Source organism: Zonotrichia albicollis, chromosome 5, assembly GCF_047830755.1.
Source record: "Zonotrichia albicollis isolate bZonAlb1 chromosome 5, bZonAlb1.hap1, whole genome shotgun sequence".
NCBI classification, from domain to species: domain Eukaryota; kingdom Metazoa; phylum Chordata; class Aves; order Passeriformes; family Passerellidae; genus Zonotrichia; species Zonotrichia albicollis.
In genome coordinates this window covers 57,318,177-57,337,894 of record NC_133823.1, presented here as the reverse complement: position 1 = coordinate 57,337,894, position 19,718 = coordinate 57,318,177, and the positions used below count along the sequence as shown (strand labels likewise).

At 37.3% G+C, this 19,718-nt stretch overlaps 1 protein-coding gene across 17 annotated transcripts in view; it reads right to left on the bottom strand.

Moving 5' to 3' along the window:
* Positions 1 to 19,718, bottom strand: part of SLIT2 (slit guidance ligand 2) — a 256,993-nt gene that overhangs the window by 38,205 nt on the left and 199,070 nt on the right. For all 17 annotated transcript variants that reach the window (XM_026792129.2, XM_026792130.2, XM_026792131.2 and 14 more), the window contains 9 exons: positions 15,718 to 15,861; positions 14,033 to 14,176; positions 12,731 to 12,897; positions 11,826 to 11,958; positions 7,382 to 7,450; positions 5,363 to 5,434; positions 5,069 to 5,140; positions 2,969 to 3,040; positions 376 to 539 (listed from right to left, as the gene is read on the bottom strand). In XM_026792129.2, coding sequence (XP_026647930.2) covers positions 376 to 539; positions 2,969 to 3,040; positions 5,069 to 5,140; positions 5,363 to 5,434; positions 7,382 to 7,450; positions 11,826 to 11,958; positions 12,731 to 12,897; positions 14,033 to 14,176; positions 15,718 to 15,861 — 1,037 coding nt within the window. The remainder of the gene's footprint in view (positions 1 to 375; positions 540 to 2,968; positions 3,041 to 5,068; positions 5,141 to 5,362; positions 5,435 to 7,381; positions 7,451 to 11,825; positions 11,959 to 12,730; positions 12,898 to 14,032; positions 14,177 to 15,717; positions 15,862 to 19,718) is intronic.

Sequence of the window (19,718 nt, the reverse complement as noted above, 5' to 3'; positions counted from 1 at the left end):
TTTATGGTGAACAGCTTTCAGGAAAAATACTGAGGGAAGTACAGATGTTTAAACTCTATTCATAACTGAGGCAGAACAAAGTACCTGTGTACATCCAATGTACTAGGCACATCATGAGGAATACTGTACTGCAAGTCCAAATACTTTTTTCTCTATTTATTTTAAAAGAGATAGGAATTAAAATCTTTAAAATGAATACATTTCCTGAATGGAACCAATGGCTATATCCTTAAGTATGAGTAAAAGTGAAAAGGCTGAGTTAGGATGCTATAATAAATGTATTTTGAGTACAAAAGACTTGTAATTCGCAGCTCAACTATTTGTAAAAATTAAAAGTTGACACTTTGAAGAGAAAAAAAAAAACAACAACAGTACCTTGGCAAGTAAATTTCTTAGAGGGAGTTGTGAGAAGAAGTTTATCCGCCATTTCTCCAGGACCAGCACAACGTGCAATACCAGGTTCTTTGTATTCTGATTTGACCCAGTCAGATAGCCACTGCATATTACAATCACAATAGAGAGGATTTGCACCAATAGCCCTAGGGAAAAAAGACAAATAGGGAAGGGAACCAAGTTTTAAATGGCTGGTTTTTAAAAAAGAAGCCAGAAAATGGGTAGGCAAAAACCATTCAGAGCACAAACCTGCTCTCCCACAACAAAAATACTGTTACAGCACTACTGTTTGAATTTGGGTTCTAGATGAAGAAGTGATAGTTTTAGTAGAAACATAGTCCAGAAATGTAGATATTCTTAAAAGAAGTATGTGCGAGCTTTAGTGTGCTAATACCAACTAGATCTGTTTCACTGTTGGCTTGCCACAGCGAAGATCAGCTGCATGAGCAGAGTGAAACTGATCCTGGGCAATTTAACAAGATAACAAGAATAAAGTATGTCATCTGAAGCAGTCAAGAAAATTCCACAGAATTCTGCCCTGATATTTCTCCTTTACAGTTTATGGCTCTCAGGCTGGTACAAACCATCTGTTTCTAAGCTTCCAAATTGGATTTAATTATTTCCTCTTTGGAGCTGTCTCACTGAACTCACAAATATGTGCAGAATTCTCTAAGAGTTTTCTGCTGCATAAGTAAATAAAACCACATTATCCTAGCTTTGTGGTAGTTACATAAGAATTGCTTCATTATGAAAGTAAATACATTCCTTTAAATAAGGATCCTTGTGACTTTTTTTTTTAATTAAAAAAAAATTTAGCCAGAGATCTTCAGAATTAATTTCTGTAACAGATTTTTAAGTGTTTATTTTCTCTGCAATGAACTGGAAATACTCTTAAAACTCTGAAAACAATGAGACATTGTGTAGTTAATTTGGAGGATTGAAGCCTTTTTCTATTCTGTAAAGATGTACTCATGTTCCTTTCAAGAAATAAAGTAATCATGGAACTTTTAACAGATAATCTCAACATGTGCAACCACTGTCAGATGGCTGTATTAGAACATCCTCTTCTCCAGATGTTTCAAGGCTTTCCACAGCTTTGAATCAGTGGGTCTTCTAGAGATACAAGAAAGTCTTTGGCAAGCAAAGGAATCACCCGAGCTGAAACACTCTTTTCTGCCTCACTGAGCAGAAAGCCCTCTCATTTTAACTTTTTTATGCATTCAAGCTGTACTCAAGAAAATATACATATTTGTCAGGCTTAAGTCAGAGCAATTAAAAAAGGAAACTTAGTAACAAGGGAACTTCCCATGCAAGCAGAAATACCTAGAATTTGTCCATTCTGTATTTGCAAAAGTGGATGTCAGCCTGAACTAACACAATTGTTCTGCTAAAATTGAAACATTAACAAGGATAACTAGCATCCATTAAGAAAACAGTACCAGCAACAATCAAATCTATCCAAATTTTACTGATATTTCATGCAGATAAATTGGTTTACTAGTAGCATTTGAATGTATTATCAATGACTGAAAGCTTAATCAGAATGAAATTTCTGAGAGCTAAATGCAAATGGACAATACTAAATGAGAAACACAAAATTTTTGTCAACTGCTGCTGTTCAGAAACTTAAGCCCCCAGATATATCTAAAGGCACTAGTCAACATACTCCTCAAAGTCCTAATTTTCCAAAAACACCACGACATTTGCAGAAGGTAGCTTGTTCTAATTTAGGGTCCCAATGAAAATTAAAAACCAGAAAACTATTGTCTCAAATTATGTTCTGAAATCAGATGTGATGTGTTTAGTGTCACCAAGATGCTGACAGAGAATCATAGAATAATTTTCATCCATTTCTCACCTCCTGCACAAAGCAGGGCTACCTTGGTAATCAGGGCTGCTCAGATGTTTCCATCTGAGCTCTGAAAATCTCCAGGGATGGAGATTCTCCTGCTGAATCATCCTCACAGTGAAGAATTTTTCATTATGTTCAATCAAATTTCCCTTGTTGCAGGTTTTGATGCTTTACTCTGATTCTTCACTGTGCACCTCTGAGTCTCCATCATTGCTGTAATCCTTAGAGGCTTGAAGAGTTTTAGGTCTCTCCTTGGCATCCCTTTCTTCAGGCTGGATAAGCCCAGTTCCTGTAGCTTCTCCTTACAGCTCAGTTGATCAAGCCACCTCCCACCCTGCTTTCCCCTCCGCTGGATTTGCTGTAGCTCATAAACATCTGCTTTGTATGGGAGGAACTGGACACACAGCCCAGATGCAGCCCTAGGAGGGCCAAGCAGAAAGCAGTGGTCAGTATCCTCAGTCCCCTGGCTGCTCACTTTCAAATTCAGCCCGGAGTGTCTTTATCCTTCATTGCCATAAGGACACAGGGCAGACAAGTTCAACTTGCAGCCCAAGCAGCAGGCCCAGGATTTCTCTGCTGAGCTGCTCTCGGGCCAGTGGCCAGCCTCTACATAAGCACGAGCTTCTTCCAGAGAACTTCTTCACATTATATCTTTGTTTGGCTCTATGAACTTGGCTAAGCATAACAAAAAAAAAAAATACAGTATACAAGCTGAATACTCACAGGTGTGATAATGCTGAAAGATCATTAAAGGCTCCTTCAGGAACAACAGAAATATCATTGCCATGTAAAGACCTTAAAGAGAGAAGAAACACAATAATATCAATACATAAAAAATCATCAGGTTAACTTGGCAAATTTCATCTTCTTTTAAGTTTTCATCTTTTCATATATTTTTTTCTTCCAGTTCCTCAGTGTTTCCAAGTGTTCATTGGAACTCTAACTAGCAGCATACTTGTAATTTGATTTTTTTCATCCTGGATTTTCATAAGAAATAGAAATACTGTAGTTATTTTAAAATTGAAAAATAAAAGGTGATAAAAGTAGGCACAGTTATGCAAAGTAACAGTTTGATTTAGAGATAGCAGATAGCAAAAGAATTTCTGATTTGTTCAGCATCTCCCTGAAATTTGCATTAATTATGTTCATATGATCTTTTTAATCTTTCATGGATTCATAGAACAGACAGACATTGACTGTTAATAAAAGTATTAACTTTTTTGTCCAAATTTGATATAGAAGTATAAAATTAAAGACTTCATTAAGCATCACTACTGGGATTTCTTTTGTAGAAAACCTGCTGGTTTCACCAACCACATGAAGTTTAAAAAGGGCGAGTGCTGGATTCTGCACCTGGCATGAGGCAATCCTGGATGTAGGTTCAAACTGAGGAATGAGATGCTGGAAAGCAGTGCCAGGAAAGGCACAGGGCATCCTGGTCAGTGGGAAGTTGAACATGAGCCAGCAGTGCCCTGGCAGTCAGGAGAGCCAACCCTGTCCTGGGGCATCCGGCACAGCATGGCCAGCTGGGCAAGGGAGGGGATTGTGCTGCTCTGCTCTGGGCTGGGACAGCCTCATCTTGAAAATTGCAATTTTGGGTGCCACAGTATAAGAAAGATGGGAAGCTAATACAGACTGTCCAAAGAAGACTAATGGTGCTGTGAAGGGTCTTCAGAGGAAGCTCTCCGAACAGGGGCTGAGGTTCGCTTGGTAGTTCAGCCTGGAGGAGATTGAGGGGAGACCTCACTGCAGTCTGTAAATTCTTCTTGAGGGAAAAAGAAGGGGCAAACACTGATCTCTTCTGTCCAGTGACCAGGGAAAAAAGCTGAGTTAGGGGAGGTTTAGATTGGGTATTAGGAGAAGATTCTTCACCCAGCCACCAGAAGGTGTCTGGGCACTGGAGCAGGCTCCCCAGGGGTCACAGCACCAAGTCTGATGGAGCTCAAGAAGCATTTGGGCAATGCTCTCCGGCACATGGTGTGACTCTGGGGGATGATGCTGTGCAGGGCCAGGAGTTGGACCAATGATCCTTGTAGGTCCCTTTCAACTCAGTTCATTCTGTGGTTCTATGAAAAGTATCTCTTCGATAAATTAATTCATTTACATGAATATCTAACACATACAAAATTACAGTTCTTGAAATTATCCATATTGTTATTGAATAACTAAAGTTATGAAAGTACACTTAAATAATTTCATACTTTAGCTATTTAGTCCAACCAAGTATTTAAATGATTATAAATGACCCACATGGAGGCAAAAATTACATGTTCTGCTGTGGGCTTTTGAAAAGGAATTTTTGCAGGCTTTCTTCTTAATGACAAGCTAAAACTGTAAATGAGACTGTTCTTTATATTCCTGTGTCCATTTTTGTGCCCCTATGTTTTTCCTAGTGGTAAAATGGAAAGTTTTCTTGCAATCAAAAAGGAAAGTTATTGATTTTCAATACTTAATAATGACATCATGGCTTTGGAAATACTCCTACATTAAATAAAACTAGTCAAAGAAATTTAATGTTGCAATAAATATCTTCAAAATTCAACTGCAACCCCCCCTAATATATACTGAAGAAATTTATGCATATGGCATTTTTGCTAGACTTTAATGCTTTTAAAAAGGAAGAACATAACACAAAAAAGAAATACAGCTGCCATTAAAAATAAGGAAAGTAAAAAGTGCACGTCTTAGATTTTTAAGGCTACATAATTATCACTTCTGAAATATTTGATAGGTTTTATAATCTACTAACTTCTTATGGTTCTGTTCTCTTCTGTATACAAATTAAAATTGTGGAGAATAGCAATGATTAAAAAAAATACTTACAACAACCTGAGTGATTTCAACCCATCAAAAGTCCGTGCAGGAATACATCTTAGGCGGTTGTAACTAAGAATTCTGAAAATATACAAAATGCTGTCAGCAAGTGAATCAGTTATTCAGTAAACTATGCAGAGAATTACCAAAAGCAGCTTTTGCACACATAGCTAGTTAGGAAACAAGTTATTTTACAGCCTCCAAACCAAGCAAGTTTTAATGTCAACTAAACACCCTTTCTTTCCAAGACAAGAACCCCACTGTAATGCTTCCAAAGAGTCACTGTTACATGTTTAAACTTACAAGGTGAGCAGCTGAGTCATGTTGCTGAAGCTCTGATTAGAAAGAGTGCTGATTCTGTTGTTACTTAAATCTCTAAAAAATAAATTCAGAAATTCAGACCTTAAAATGACTGCCCCAGTCCCAAAACACTGTAAGTTAACCAGACACATTTTCATTAGTAGAAGTAGTATTATCATTGATATAACTATTTAAAGCAGCACCTGCTTTTATTTTCACATGCCATATACAAGCCCAGCAAGTGTTTAGCTTGACGAATAAAAAGCATTTCCATTTCAACACAGATGAAAAAGCAGTGCAATGCATTCTAATACAATAGCAATGCTCATCATGCTACCAAGTTAATAATGCAATACTTCATAAACTCAAGCACAAAAATGAAAGTAATGTTTTAAAGTGGAAGTCATTCTAGACATGTCCCTCATGACACCTAAGTAAATATCATTTAATACTCTACTTAACACTTACATGATGAAGACATCAAAGCCCAGAGCTATTATTATAAAGAACTTAGATTTACAGTAAAAGCCTTAATGTCTTTGTTCAAAATTCTAATGAATAAAACCTTAAACATAATTATGATGGAAGCCGTAGTGGTAGGCTGGTAGCTTCAAAGATGCTGATTAAATGTGAATACTGTCAGTTCTTTATTCTCGTATTGTGCTTTACTTCTCACTTTATGTTGACTTTTTCAGTATTGTTTCATGTATTTTGTGGTGAAATACTGCCCTTGTTTCTAGAGGGAACCTTGATACATTAACTTAAGAGCACTGTTGAATAGGTATGCAATATACATATTTCCCCACTTGAAATTTTCATGAAAGCATCAAATATGACTGACTCATAATAAGCATATTAGGCAACTATAACAGACAAATGCATTCAAAAGAGAAAGATAAAAATAAACAACTTTGTTAATCTGGAACTCAGGAGACTTGTATGTAATTATTTTTTTGACCACAGGATTATGTACAGTGGTTTCTTTTTCCAAACACAGCTGAGGAACATTCTCAACTACATAACGGCAGTATAAGTAAACATACAGAAAACTTTAAAATAATGTGCCCTGCAGGTCTCATAAATGGAGACTGTTAATACTCATTTGCATTCTATTTACCATTCATGAATTCATAAATTCCCAAAACTATTCACAAAGATTTCCTACAAGTTCTACACTGGATAGACTTGAAAATATTGCAACGGGGTTTTTTTTCATAACATTATTTTAAAAATATGAAAAGTTTTGAAAGTATGGGTTTTCAAAAATTTGTGACAGTGACATCTTTTGTCTATCATGAGGTAAATAAAGGAAATCAAGTTCTTGTTTTTGAATTGTGCTAAACACAGTGAAAAATGAAATTTAAGAGATTTGGTTTCTCCCCTCACTTTTCATTCTCATTATAATGAAACCAGAAACTGCTTTCGGAATGTAACACAGTTCAGCCTCAGCTGGTGTAAATTTTTATAGTCCTAACAAAGACCATGGAATTACAGCTGGAATTAAGGCATTTGCATCTATAGTCTTCCTGTTTTTCCTCACTGTACACGTAAAAGATACAGAAATCATATTCAAATCATCCATGAGGTAGAGGTAATAAAATTTAGAGCAACTAGAGTTTTGCCTAAAATCATACAGTAAGTCAGCAATTGAGTTGGCATCAAGGCATTTTAGACAAGCTCTCCCCTCAGGTCATGAAAACCATATACTGAGGGAGAAACAATTATCATGACTTTAAAAGATCTTATGTCTCTTTTGAGGTCAACTTTAATTCTTGCTTTATTTTATTGTGATGTAATCACGGGAATAATATACCCATGCTCATAAAAGGTGACTGAGTATATTATATGCTGCATGTCATAAGTAGAATACAATATTCTCAGTTATAAAAAATGGTTGGGTATTTTCTGAAAGATATGATATGTTTTACAGGCTTTTTCTTACAAGTAAATGCAGGTATAATTGAGTAAGATACTTTGCTTTGCTTTTACTTCCAGTAGAGAATGCTGCTTTAAACTACTTACATGAGTGTCAAATGCTTGTAGTTGGAAAGCTCTTTTGGAACTAGGGTAAACTGATTTCCATCCAAATAACTAAATCAGAAACATAAAACAAAGAAAATTATATATCTCATTAAAATAGGAGCATCTTCATCCACTAATGTCAGAATCCAACAGTAAAGTTAATAGCAAATGAATGCATACTTTTCCATTTTATAAGAAAACTTGCTTACTAATTTTGGTTTTTAGAGATACAACTGAGGATTTGTAGCCTAAGATCCAAAGCTACTGTATGAAGTAACACAATAAAAATATTTCTTGCATTATAGTTTCTATTATTTCAAAATGACTGCAAAATGAGGTCTTTATCATCTCCATTTCCCGCACACCTACAGAGAAAAGGTAAATCTAACTTCTGCAAATCACATTAAGTGTGGATTTTTAGCTATCATAAAAAGAAACAGACTCCAGCATTGCACAGGTAGTCCTTTACACTGCAACCAGCAAGGTCTGGTTTTATCTCTAACAGCAAATTCATTTGTCATGCCTGTGATTCACCTTTCTTGATTTATCCCTGTAAATTTCATGATACATCAGTACACCATGCTACAGTCCTACTCCTGTGAAGCATGTTAGTGACTGAAGACAGCTATCAATTACCTTTCACTAGAAACGTCAGATTTTTTCCCCCTCTCAGTAGGTTCCCAGCTCCTGTAATATTATATTGTTCACTCTTCTTCCATGCTCATAACTCTCAATAAGAGACCTTCTCATCCTTAGAGTTAATGGGTTCAGAGCTCTCAGACTGTGCTGGCACCGGCGGCACAGGCAGAGGAAGGGAACGAGCCTTGCCTACAGAGCTTGCAGTGTGCAGCCAGACATGACAAAGTACAAGTGGAGGGGCTCTTCATGGTTTGAAATGAAGCAGATAGTGGCAAGAAGATTAAAGGTCTTTGGTTTCTCAGATGGGGAAAATGACTTTGCTGATGGTGGTATTACTTATGTTTCCTGGAACCCAAGTGGAAACTACACCCTCCTTATCGCTACACAAAGAAGATATTTTTGCCATCCAAATACTTGCAAGATGTCTGAACTAAGAGCAGCCTTTGATAGAGAGAGTTTTAGTTTTATTTTGAGCTTAATATCTTTACATATGCTGCAGCATCTTTGGAAACTTCAGTCTTGACTAAATGGAGGAGCTGAAACACAGTTAAACGTCACAAAAAATTATCTTCATCTAATCAAAAGGCTGTCTTTCTTCTTTGTTTTTTTTTCTCTGGACTTTGACTTTCTAGGGCTGCTTGATAAATCCAAAATATGTTTTGAAAAACCTTATACTTACACTATGGTAATGATGGTGAATAGAGCATGGGCTTAAGAAATTATTATTAAAAAAAAAAAACAACACAGCTTTTAAAATTTTTGAAGAAGTAAGTATTTTGAGGACATTCATTTATCCACAGTTACATTAGGTAATATTACTAAGCTTCATTAGAACTGAAGTGCTACAAGTATCCACTTGCCTGATAAAAATTCCTTCTTGTTCAAATGAAGCAATTATTAAAATATTTTTTAAAACACATGAAGAGTATGTCCTAGAAGAGCCATGCATACTAATGAGCAAGAAGAATCAATCAGGATTGATTCCTGTTAACAGGAACCACCTCCATTATTCTTTTGAAAAATATGCTGAATTGCATGCTTAGACACTAAAGCACACAAAAGTGGAAACAAATGAATTTTCAGTCACAAGGGTCCATCTGCAATTTCAAAAGTATCCCTCTCTAGCTGCTTTGCTTTACATTGCATTGATGATCTTATATTGCCAAATTATATTTATACCAGACTGTATTCAAGAAAGTCATCTTCTCTTTGAGGAAAAAAAAATAAACCACCAAACTCAAAACATAATGAAGTTGTGGTTTTATATACCTATATACCTGTGTGCTAATTTGAGGTCTTAAAAATTTCAATTTATCAATGGCTAAAGACTTTTAGATGTTGTTAAACACCAGACTAATAGTGGGCATCTCAGAATCTTCTATATAATACCAAACCATATAATACCAAACCATAAAACAGTAGAATTTTTTAGTTATTTACACAACATAATTATGATGTTTTCTGGAAAAGCATTACATTAACCAGCCATTATGAAACATTACTAAATACCTGCCATATGTAACACAAACCAACATTTTTCTTCCTGCAAATAATTTCTATTTCTTTCAGTATTGTGACCTATTTGATCAAGAACCAAAACAAACTAATATCTAAAGTTTTAGGTTCATATTTTCCCTTTCATAATGCATAAAAGTTTGCTTGTATGGTGTTATGAGCAGCTCATTCAGGTTATATCTTCAAACAATACCTAAGGTAGCAAGCTTTTTTTTATGTCTGTTACTGTCCACCTGCATATTCAAAAAGTATCTTTCATAAAATGCTATCTTAACAATTTTTCTCATAGAAAAAAATGTTTCAATAGGTTGATAAAATAGCCCAAATTTTATAAAACTGCCTATGTGAAAAAGAAGACATTCTATTAAAACCACACTAACCAGGCCCAGCTCTCACTGTCCCTCCTTGCCTGAGGAGAGACTCTCAGCCCCTCATCACCTTTTTTTCCTCTCTAGTAACTTCTTGTCTTGAACTGTGGAGACCAGAATTGAACGCAATGCTCCGGAAGTGGCCTCACAAGGGCTGAACAGTGAAGGAGAATCACTTCCTTTGACCTTTGCTGGTTACACTTTTCCCTAATACACCTCTGGATGGAGTCCAGCTCCTGGCTCTGCTCAGGACAGCCCCTAGAGTAACACCATGTGCCTGAGAGCATTGTCCAAACACTTCTTGGACTCTGGTAGGTTTGGTGCTGTGACCACTGTACCAGTGTCTAGTGTCTGTCCACCCTCTGAAGAAGCACCTTTTTTTGGCTTAATTTTACTTCACACTGATGTAAAAGTGACTGGTTCATAGTACTGGAGTCAACCCTCTTGCCCTTCTCAAAAACTGGGATATTTGCCACCTTCCAGTTGACTGGGACCTTTCTAGATTACCAAGAACAGACAGAAATCGTTTAGAGATGCCTTGTAATGGCATCAGCCATCTTTTTGAGTATTTTTGGATTAATTTCATCAGGCCCCATAGACTTAGAGAAAGCCAGAAGAAGCAGCAAATCCTGTGCAAGTTTGGGGTTGGCTGGGTGTTAATCATTCTCACAGTCATGTCCTTCAGCTCAGGGCATTGGGACCCACAGAGCTGACCACTGGTATTGAAGACCTAAGTGAAGAGAGCATTAAACATCTCTGCTCTGTCTACGTCCCTGCTTGTGAGGTGACCATATTCACAGAAAAATGGACCAGTGTTATTTCTGGGCTGCCTTTTGCTATTAAGATATTTTAAAAAGCTATTTCTATTGTCTCCAGCAGTACTGGCCAGCTTCAGCTCTAATTGGCGCAATTTTCTTCCTACAGTAACAAGCAGCACCTCTATATTCCCCCCAAGTCACCCACTGGAAGTATACATTTTATTTTTCCCTTAGCTCCAGAAGATTCCTGCTTAGCTGAGCTGGCCTTCTGCCTCACCTGCTTGGCTTCTGACATTTTCTAATTGCTTGCTCTTTAGCTCTTAACAGGTGGTACTTAAAAACTGACCAGCACTGATGCACCTCAGTACCTTCCATGGACATACTATTAGCTCCCTGAGCAGCCTGAAGTCTCCTCTCATATTCAGAGTGGAAGTTTTTCTGGCACTTTTCCTCCTGCTGATAGAGATTTTAAACTTGACTTTATGACCACTGTGGCCAAGACAAACACCAGAAGCCACTTCACTCACAAGACTCTTATTAGACATGCAACAAATCCAGGAGAGCAGCTTTCCTACTCCACTACCTTAGTACCATAAAGCCATTGTCTAGGTGTTTTTAATTCCTCAACACAGATGAAGGCCATTGATTTAGAGGATTAAGGTGCTTGATTTAGAGGTAAAAAGTATTGATTAAGAGGTATAAAAAACAAGTTCATTGTGAGAATACATTCATGTTTACTGTTTTCTTTTTCCTTTTTCATGTAATTGAACTTCATTCCTTTCTAAGCAATGACCAGAGATTAATCAGATTCACTGCTGCCCTTAATTTAGCCCCCTGTAACATGATATCCGCACATTTATACAATGGTTCAGTGCTGGGGATATAAAATCTGAGAGTGATTACAATTTTATACACATATATTTTTAAAGCTTTTCAGTAACAGATAGTTCTTAAGAGTGGTTTGGGACTTACAAAGCATTGCTAATTCAAACTTGACCTCTAGTTTCTCAATATAATGTGAAAGTCTTTAAAAACCATTGGATTAACAAATTTTGACTCATCTACTACATTCAATTCTTCATTTTCTTTTCCCCTCATTCTTGACACCGACAATAAAAATCTGACATTAATTTTCATAAAAGTGAAAAAAAGCATGCCACTTACAGTTCAGTCACATCTTTTGGGATGCCTTTAGGCAAAGCTTTCAGACCTTTGTTGCTGCAGCGAACTACTGTGTCCAGACAAGTACATTCTGCAGGGCAGCGGGCCAGGGGAGAACAGCTATTGTCATCATTTCCTGGTTATTAAAAACAAAAAGATGCTAAGATTGCTAATAAATGTCTCCTCAGTATTAGCAGCAATAGCCCACCTGGATTTTCTTCAAGACAACCTGATATTTCAGCATTATAATATCTCAAGGTAAGGAAGAAAAATGACATCATCTATGTAAATCATCATTCCAAGAATTTACATTTCAGGTGATGCTTTACGTAGTACAATGCTGTTTTACTAGGTAAGAATGCTATTATATGAAAAAAAATCATTAAAAAAGAATAAATCCTGAAATGAAAGACAATAAACTTAAAAAAGTATTAAAACCGGTCTTTTAAAAAAAATATACAGCCTTGAAAAGTGACAAACCAGTAATGCAGCAAATGGAAGTATGTATGAGAGATGCAAGATAGCAGCATGTCTTTTAATTAAGACTTAATGAAGCCACAAGCTATAACATGTCATGTTATTTGATCAAGTAACCTGAAAGTGTGCTTGATTCAAGCCTCAGTGTTTGAAAATATTCTCATCTGTACAACAACATTTGATCAATTTTATTTTATACTATTTCTAAATTATTAATTACAGTACTGAAGATAGGCAAGAAAAACTTTTGAGGGCATATATACAACAGCCCATGCTTGCTGATCATCCAAAATCGAGTGGAAAATTTTTAAACTGACATAGAAACTGAGCATGAAGGACTTTAAAGTGCAATACTTTGGGATCTATGGGATTCATGCAGCTATCTATATGAAAGCTGAAATTATAAAAGGTTCAAAAATTAATTTCCTTACCATCATCACATGTAAAATCCTGAATTGCCACGTCCTGGATGGGAATCTCCTTGAGGAAGTAGGGTTTCTGGCAACGAGGGTTCCCTGTCACAATGCGTTTCTTCCTCAGCCAGTCTCCAAGCCATGCCAGGTGGCAGTTGCAGTTGAAGGGATTGGCCAAGAGGTTTCTAAGAACCACAGGAAAGTTTATCTCAGATGACACCATCCTTTCATCCCAAGGATTCTACTTCTATGTTCAAAAAACTTACTTTAAACACTGTTCTTCAAGCAATAATGTGCATAAACCATAGGTGAAAGGTGTAATTTAGGCTCTGTATGGTGAAGCTTGATACAACTTGTTTAGAAATAATTTCAAACTGTCCAAGATCTGACTTCATGTCAAGCCACTCTGTACCAATAATGCAATAATTCCATATAGAGTTGGAGGCTGATTACTTTACATTATTAGCTTTAACCTGACAACAGGCATTCCATTAATTTATCATCTCAAGATTTCCATCTTTTATTTGCTCCAGAGAATAAATTTCCTTTCCGAAGTGACAGCTAAGCTGATTACATGCCAGTTACAAAAATGAATTTACTTCTAAAAGCCTCAGTACTTTTGGCATCTCCTTACTTCAGCACAAACATATTGACAACTCCATTATTTATAAACATGTCATCCTTAATATGCAAAAGTAGTAACTGGGTGCAAAGTGTCACTTCTCTTGTAAAAGGGGGATTAAGTATTTTCCTGAATGATGCTACCTACAACCAGCACTTCTTCATGAAACTGACTGGCACTTTGCTTACTCTTTTAAATTCCCTTAAATCACATCGCATTAAAATTTAAAAAAGGATGCTTCTTTTTATAGAAAATGAGACTGAAGCTTCCTTAGAAAACACATATGAATTAAGATTCTCAGCAGGCCAAGGAAATAGAAGCTAGTAATTGGGTGGCACAGGACAGAAGGACAGACAACATCTAACCAGCTGTGATTGTGTGCTGCCTACCCAAAATGTGGATTTCTACCCTGGTTTAGATAAGTGGGCTTTCAAGAGGGGTGTGAGCAGGATGTTTTTTCTGCATTCTTTGACACTTCTGGAAACCAGTCTAACGCTGTATCAGAGAGTATGAAAACATATTCTTCATGTGCCCAAGATGGTCCAGAAAGCAGAATTTCTCAAAACTGCCTCCTTGAAATGCTTTTATCCCTGAACTTTACTAAGTGCTGTGAAATCACCCATCAAAGTTATGAGGGAAATGCCCCTCAGAGGTCAGAGATGCAAATGTGGTTACGGTAAAGGGCGAGCACGACTCACAGCGTGGAGAGCGAATGCAGCGTGTCGAAGGAGCCGGGTGCCACCGTGGTGATCTGGTTGTCATACAGCGAGAGCAGGCGCACAGAGCTCAGCCCTGTGAAGCTGTCGTTTCCCACACAGCTCACCCTGTTGCTCCTCAGCATCCTGAGAAAGAAGGATCAGCATTTTTCAGCTTAGCCTGGGCAGGGACCAGGGCTGAAGTGGCTGCTGGAGTGAGGGCCAAGAGCTGTGACCACAAAGGGGCTGCTGCCAGCGAAGGGACCACAGTGCAGTGACCCCTGAGCTGCACTGAAGAGACTGAGTGCAGTGTGTGTGGAGCAGGCTGGAAGACAAAGGTGGGTGGGTGGGTAGCTTTCACAGACGCAAGGGGTGTTTCACAGGATGGGTAAGGCTGGAAAGGACCACTGGAGATCATCTGGTACAACCCTGCTCAAGCAGGGTTCCCTAGAGAGTTACTCAGGATTGCATGCAGATGGCTTCTGGGTACCTCCAGATGAGACCCCACAACCTCTCTGGGTAATCTGCTCCAGTTTCCCCTAAGTGTTCAGGTTTTTTTTCTTTTTCTTTCAATACCAGCAGCAGTAACTATGAATTTTTAATTGACAAGAAATGAAACTGATTGAAATTCCCCAAATCAAAAAAAAACACAGCAGCCCTCTCTTCATGTTTCAAAGGACAGCGACTCCAGAACTGCTATTTATATAGAGTAAAGGCTTGTACCAGCTTACCTCCTCTTGAGGTCCCTTTCACTTCATTTTTCTTAGGACAGATTCTAGAAACCACTTCTACTGCATTCAAAAGCATTTCATTCAAGTGAAGTCAGCATTCCTCCTCATCATGACTCTAAGACAGTACACGTTTCAGAATCCTAAGCTATTCTAAAATCTCTCAAATTTCTCTAAAACTTAAGAGCTTTGAAGTCTGTTGTTCTCCTCTCTGTCCACCAAAAGATGGTAATTTCCCTGCTTGCTCTTGTCTAGGACTAGCTGCTTTAAACAGTTTTAGCAGCTTTAACTGCAAGGTTAGAAATTGTAGACGTGATTTATTTAAAATACCTAATGTCTATGGACAGCTGAAACCCCAAAGACTATTTAATCTTGGCTCTGGTCTGCAGATCAGAAGGACAGACTCTCTGAAGCAGGCCAAGATGCTGCAGATTTTATAAACATATTTTTTGAGTGGAAAGAACTAAACTGCTTCATGGAAAGAATGAAATGAGTTCAAGCTATAGTGCTTTTAATCTTGCCTTCACTGTTGAAATGACAAAAAGATTACTTAGGAGAGAATCATTTCCCACATTTCAATACACACCAGAACAATTTCTTCCTCCAGCAAAATTCCCAGTAATGGTTGAGTTGAAATGAATCAGACTCCATTACGTAAAATGTGTAATTCCCATGCAAAATTCTGTTACTCTGATGATTATTTCCATTTCCATTTCTGAAGCTGGATGTTTACCCATTCTCAACTGCTTCACTGCTTTAGAGGACCCAGTATACCCATAATTAATAACTAATAAATTAGTATAATGTATAGCTTCTAGTAAAATAGGAATAAAACCCAAAATATGCTTGAAATATCCATAACTAATTCTCCAAAATAATTTTTTTAGGACAGATACAACATTATTCTCAAAAATACCTGTGAGAAAAGGAGAATAAAATCACACAAATAAATATACTTACAGTGTTTTGAGACTTTCAAGTCCTTTGAACATTTTGTGTTGAACACTTTCCAAGCGATTGCTTGTAAGCAATAGTTCATTCACACCAGAGGCTCCATCAAATGCTCCTTCTTCTATATCTGTAATCTTGTTATTGCTCAGGTTTCTATTACACATTAACACAAACAGACAAGAACTGAGAGGATTTTCTTTTATAAGTGTCCTAAATTAACTGCTAAATACTGCAGTCTGAATAAATTCCAAGAAAGACTTAGAATCTTAGTTTTCCACTAAGCTTGGAAAAGATTTCCGAAATCATCAAATGTAATCTTGATGCAATAGCCAAGTTGTTGTGTAAAAGAACAAAATATAAATACATAATTCAACTTCAAACCAGTAAAAAAAAAAAAAATCAATGCCCTTCTAATTAAGGAAGCAAAGATTTTTAAAGTAATCTTTGGAAGATGGTTTTTAAATAGTGGCAATTACCCAAACTATTCTGCTGCCACATAAGAACATATTTTCCTAATTTTGAATCTTATCAGTAACAATATTTTTTCAGCATTCCAGCCTTTGAAGCATTTTTAGATGAATTAATAACAAAATTATACTGTATGAGTACAGCACAGCTAACCTCTGATTTATAGTATCTTGATAGAAAAATATAAGAAAACAGTATAAACAGAAACATATGTAAAGGAAATGTGTGAATATAAACAGTACATGAAATGTTAATAATTTATGACATTAGCTAGAGAGGAGAGTTTATAAGCAAGATAATTGCATGTATCTGCAATTTGCCTGCAAAGTGGATCAAAATGTGGGGAAAATGACCTAAAATATTGCCAAAATACTTAGTGTTTACAATTTTAGTTGAAATATGGAAATTACATCCCAAATGTGTAGTATCTGTACTATATATACACAAAAGCAAACATATGCAACAGCACACATTTTCTTAAATATTTTCATAATAGTGCCCTTTTGTTTTGTTTGTTTCATATAATTATTTACACATATTACAGAAGTACACAGCTACACATTAAACAGTGGTATAATACACTACTGATTTTTAAAAGGATCTTAAAAACTCTGAGACAAAGTGAATGGAAGTAAAGCTGAAGACTATTTGATGGAATTAAAGGTGTTGGGAAGAAAATCAAATATTATTTGATGCAACTTCTAGAATGGTGTTTAATTCATTGAAAACAAGAAAGATATTTGTTAGGAAAAAACCCAGGAAGTTGTGGCTTAATCTTCAGGGCTGACTACTCTCTCTAGACTAGCTGAAATGTAACCTACACCTTACCTGTGATGAAGTATACAATATCTCATCAGTTAGGTGGGATAGGGCCTTTAATATCATCAAATCCAAGCATCTAATCCAGTACTGCAAAGTCCATTACAAAAACGTATCCGTAAGTCTTTTAAATTTCTCCAGTGGCAACACCACCACTTCCCTTGGTGACCTGTTCCGCTGCTTGACAACCATGGAGAAACCAAACTAAACCTCCTCTGCTGTGATTTGATATCATTTCCTCTCATCTTGTCACTTGTCACCTGGGCAAAAAGGACAACCCCTACCTCACTACAATCTCTGTTCAGGTATGTGTAAAGAGCGATAAGGTCCCCACTGAACTTCCATTTCTCCAGGCTAAACAACCCATTTCCTTAGCTGCTCCTCATCACACTTGGGCTCCATACCCTCCAGCAGCTTTGTTACCCTTCTCTGGACTCTTTCCAGCACCCCAATGTCTTTTTGGTAGAGAGGAATCTATTACTGAACAAACTACTCAGGTTGTGCCCTCACCAATGGCAAGCACTGAGGGACAAGCACTGCCCTGGTCCTGCTGGCCACTCTATTGCTGATACAGGCCAGGTACCATTTCTTTTCTTGGCCACCTGGGCACATGCTGGCTCATGTTCACCTGGCTGTTTACTGGCATCCCCAGACCCTCTTCTGCTGGGCAGCTTTCCAGCCATTCTCCCCCAAGTCTGAGCACTGCCTGGGGATGTTATGTCAGTGTAGGCCCTGGCACTTGGACTTGCTGAATCTCATACCGTTGGCCTTGGCCTGTCTATCCAGCCAATCCAGATCCCTCTTTAGAGCCTACTTACCCTCCAGCAGATGAACACTCCCACCCAACATGGTGTCATTTGCAAACTTGTGGAGAGTGAATTTAATCCTCTCATCCAAATTATCAACACAAGTATTAAACACAACTGAAACGGAGCCCCAGGGAACACCATTTGTGACTGTCTACCAACTAGATTTAACTTCATTCACCACCCTCTGGGCCCAGCCATCCAGCCATACTTTTACCCAGTGAAGTATATGTCTGTCCAAGCCATGAACAGCCAGTTTATCCAGGAGAATGCTGTGGGAAATGGTGCCAAAGGCTTAACTAAAGTCTAAGTGACAACATCCACAATTAAGGCTTTCATTTAGTTTCACAGTGGAGCTGTTCAGTCTGCAAGGTGCTGTGGAAGACTGGAAGCAAGAAACTCCTGATTTTTAATCTCAGATGGCTTGTCAATGTCAAGCCCTCAGTTTCCTAAAACCTTTTTGCTCTTGCTGTAACATGGATACTACTTCACCCACTTCACATAGATATTTTAAAGATTAATGTTGCATAGCTAATCAATGTTGCAGTGCATACACATGCTTTATTACTGATGAAGCGTCAAATCAATGAAACATTCAGGCCTCAATTTTTCAATGTCATCTGTGCAGAAAGATCTTTGCACCTATTTTGAACCTCCAGAAGAAATATGAGCTTCACAGAAATACAGAATTCACTCATATTGGTGTCTCTGCAACATCAGTACTTCACTTCCTTCCAGTGATGCTTAAGCAGTCACTCTATTATTCTCTCAATGGAAGAATATTGCAACAACTGATAACTGTATTAGGAAGTTATGGAGCAGTATTATTAAAATAGTTCACTCTTTATTAATATTTTTTTTCATTTTTTGCCTTTTCAATTAACCAGATTTTAAAACCTTTGGGAGTTTCAACAGACAGCTACATCAAGACTGATTAATGCTCATCCTTTTTTTCCCTTTTGTCTTGAACATATCTTCAATTTAAAATAAATATTGTTAAATATGAAAATCTGATATATGTATAAATGCGTGTGTATGCATGGGTATGTATGGCACATCAAGCAGTTTATTTATTTCATAGAATTCTGAAATCATAGAATGTCTTGGGTTGCAAAAGATCCTAAATATTATCTAGTTCCAATTCCTCTGCTGTAGGCAGGGACAACTTTCACTATATATTGATGAGGACTTTAATATAGGTCCTTAAGGGACACCATTTTTCATTGATGTCTTTGGGACTGTGAGCCACTGACAGCACCCTCTGGATGCTGCTGTCCAAACAATTTCTTATCCATCTAAGTCCACCCACCAAACCCATCTCTCCCCAGTTTAGAGAGAAGGATGCTGCGGGGGCCCATGTCAAAGGCTTTACAGAAGTCCTAATAAATTACATCCACAGCCCTTCCCTTATCCACCGATGCTTCATACTGATACTTGATATTTCCAAAGTATACTGTAGCTGTAAAAAGTGCTAATCTGAGATTCTTGAAGATTGAGGAAAACAGGGTATCTACTGCATAGCACCAGAACACTGTTGGGCCAGATATTGCTCCATTCTTTTTCTAAGTACCGCAGCCCAGTTCAAAGTGGTAAGGTAGAGAGGTCAAAGGCAAGTTAATTTTACATTGTTGGGGTTTTAAAAATATTTTAATCGAAAAAAATTAGTAATAAATATTTAACTAATTGTGAACACACTATCAAGGATCTGGTTAAGGCTAACAATAGCTGAAGCAATACTATTGCTCCCTTAAGATTTTGATCACTAATACTGATCTGTATGGTAGTCTCAAGCTGACTACTAATCTGTTTTTACTTGCATGCTTCTTCAGTACTATTTATGTTTGGTTTAATCCTGAAATGATTGAGCACAGATTCACAAAGTCTAACTAAATTATCTACCTTCAAATGTGTCTTTTA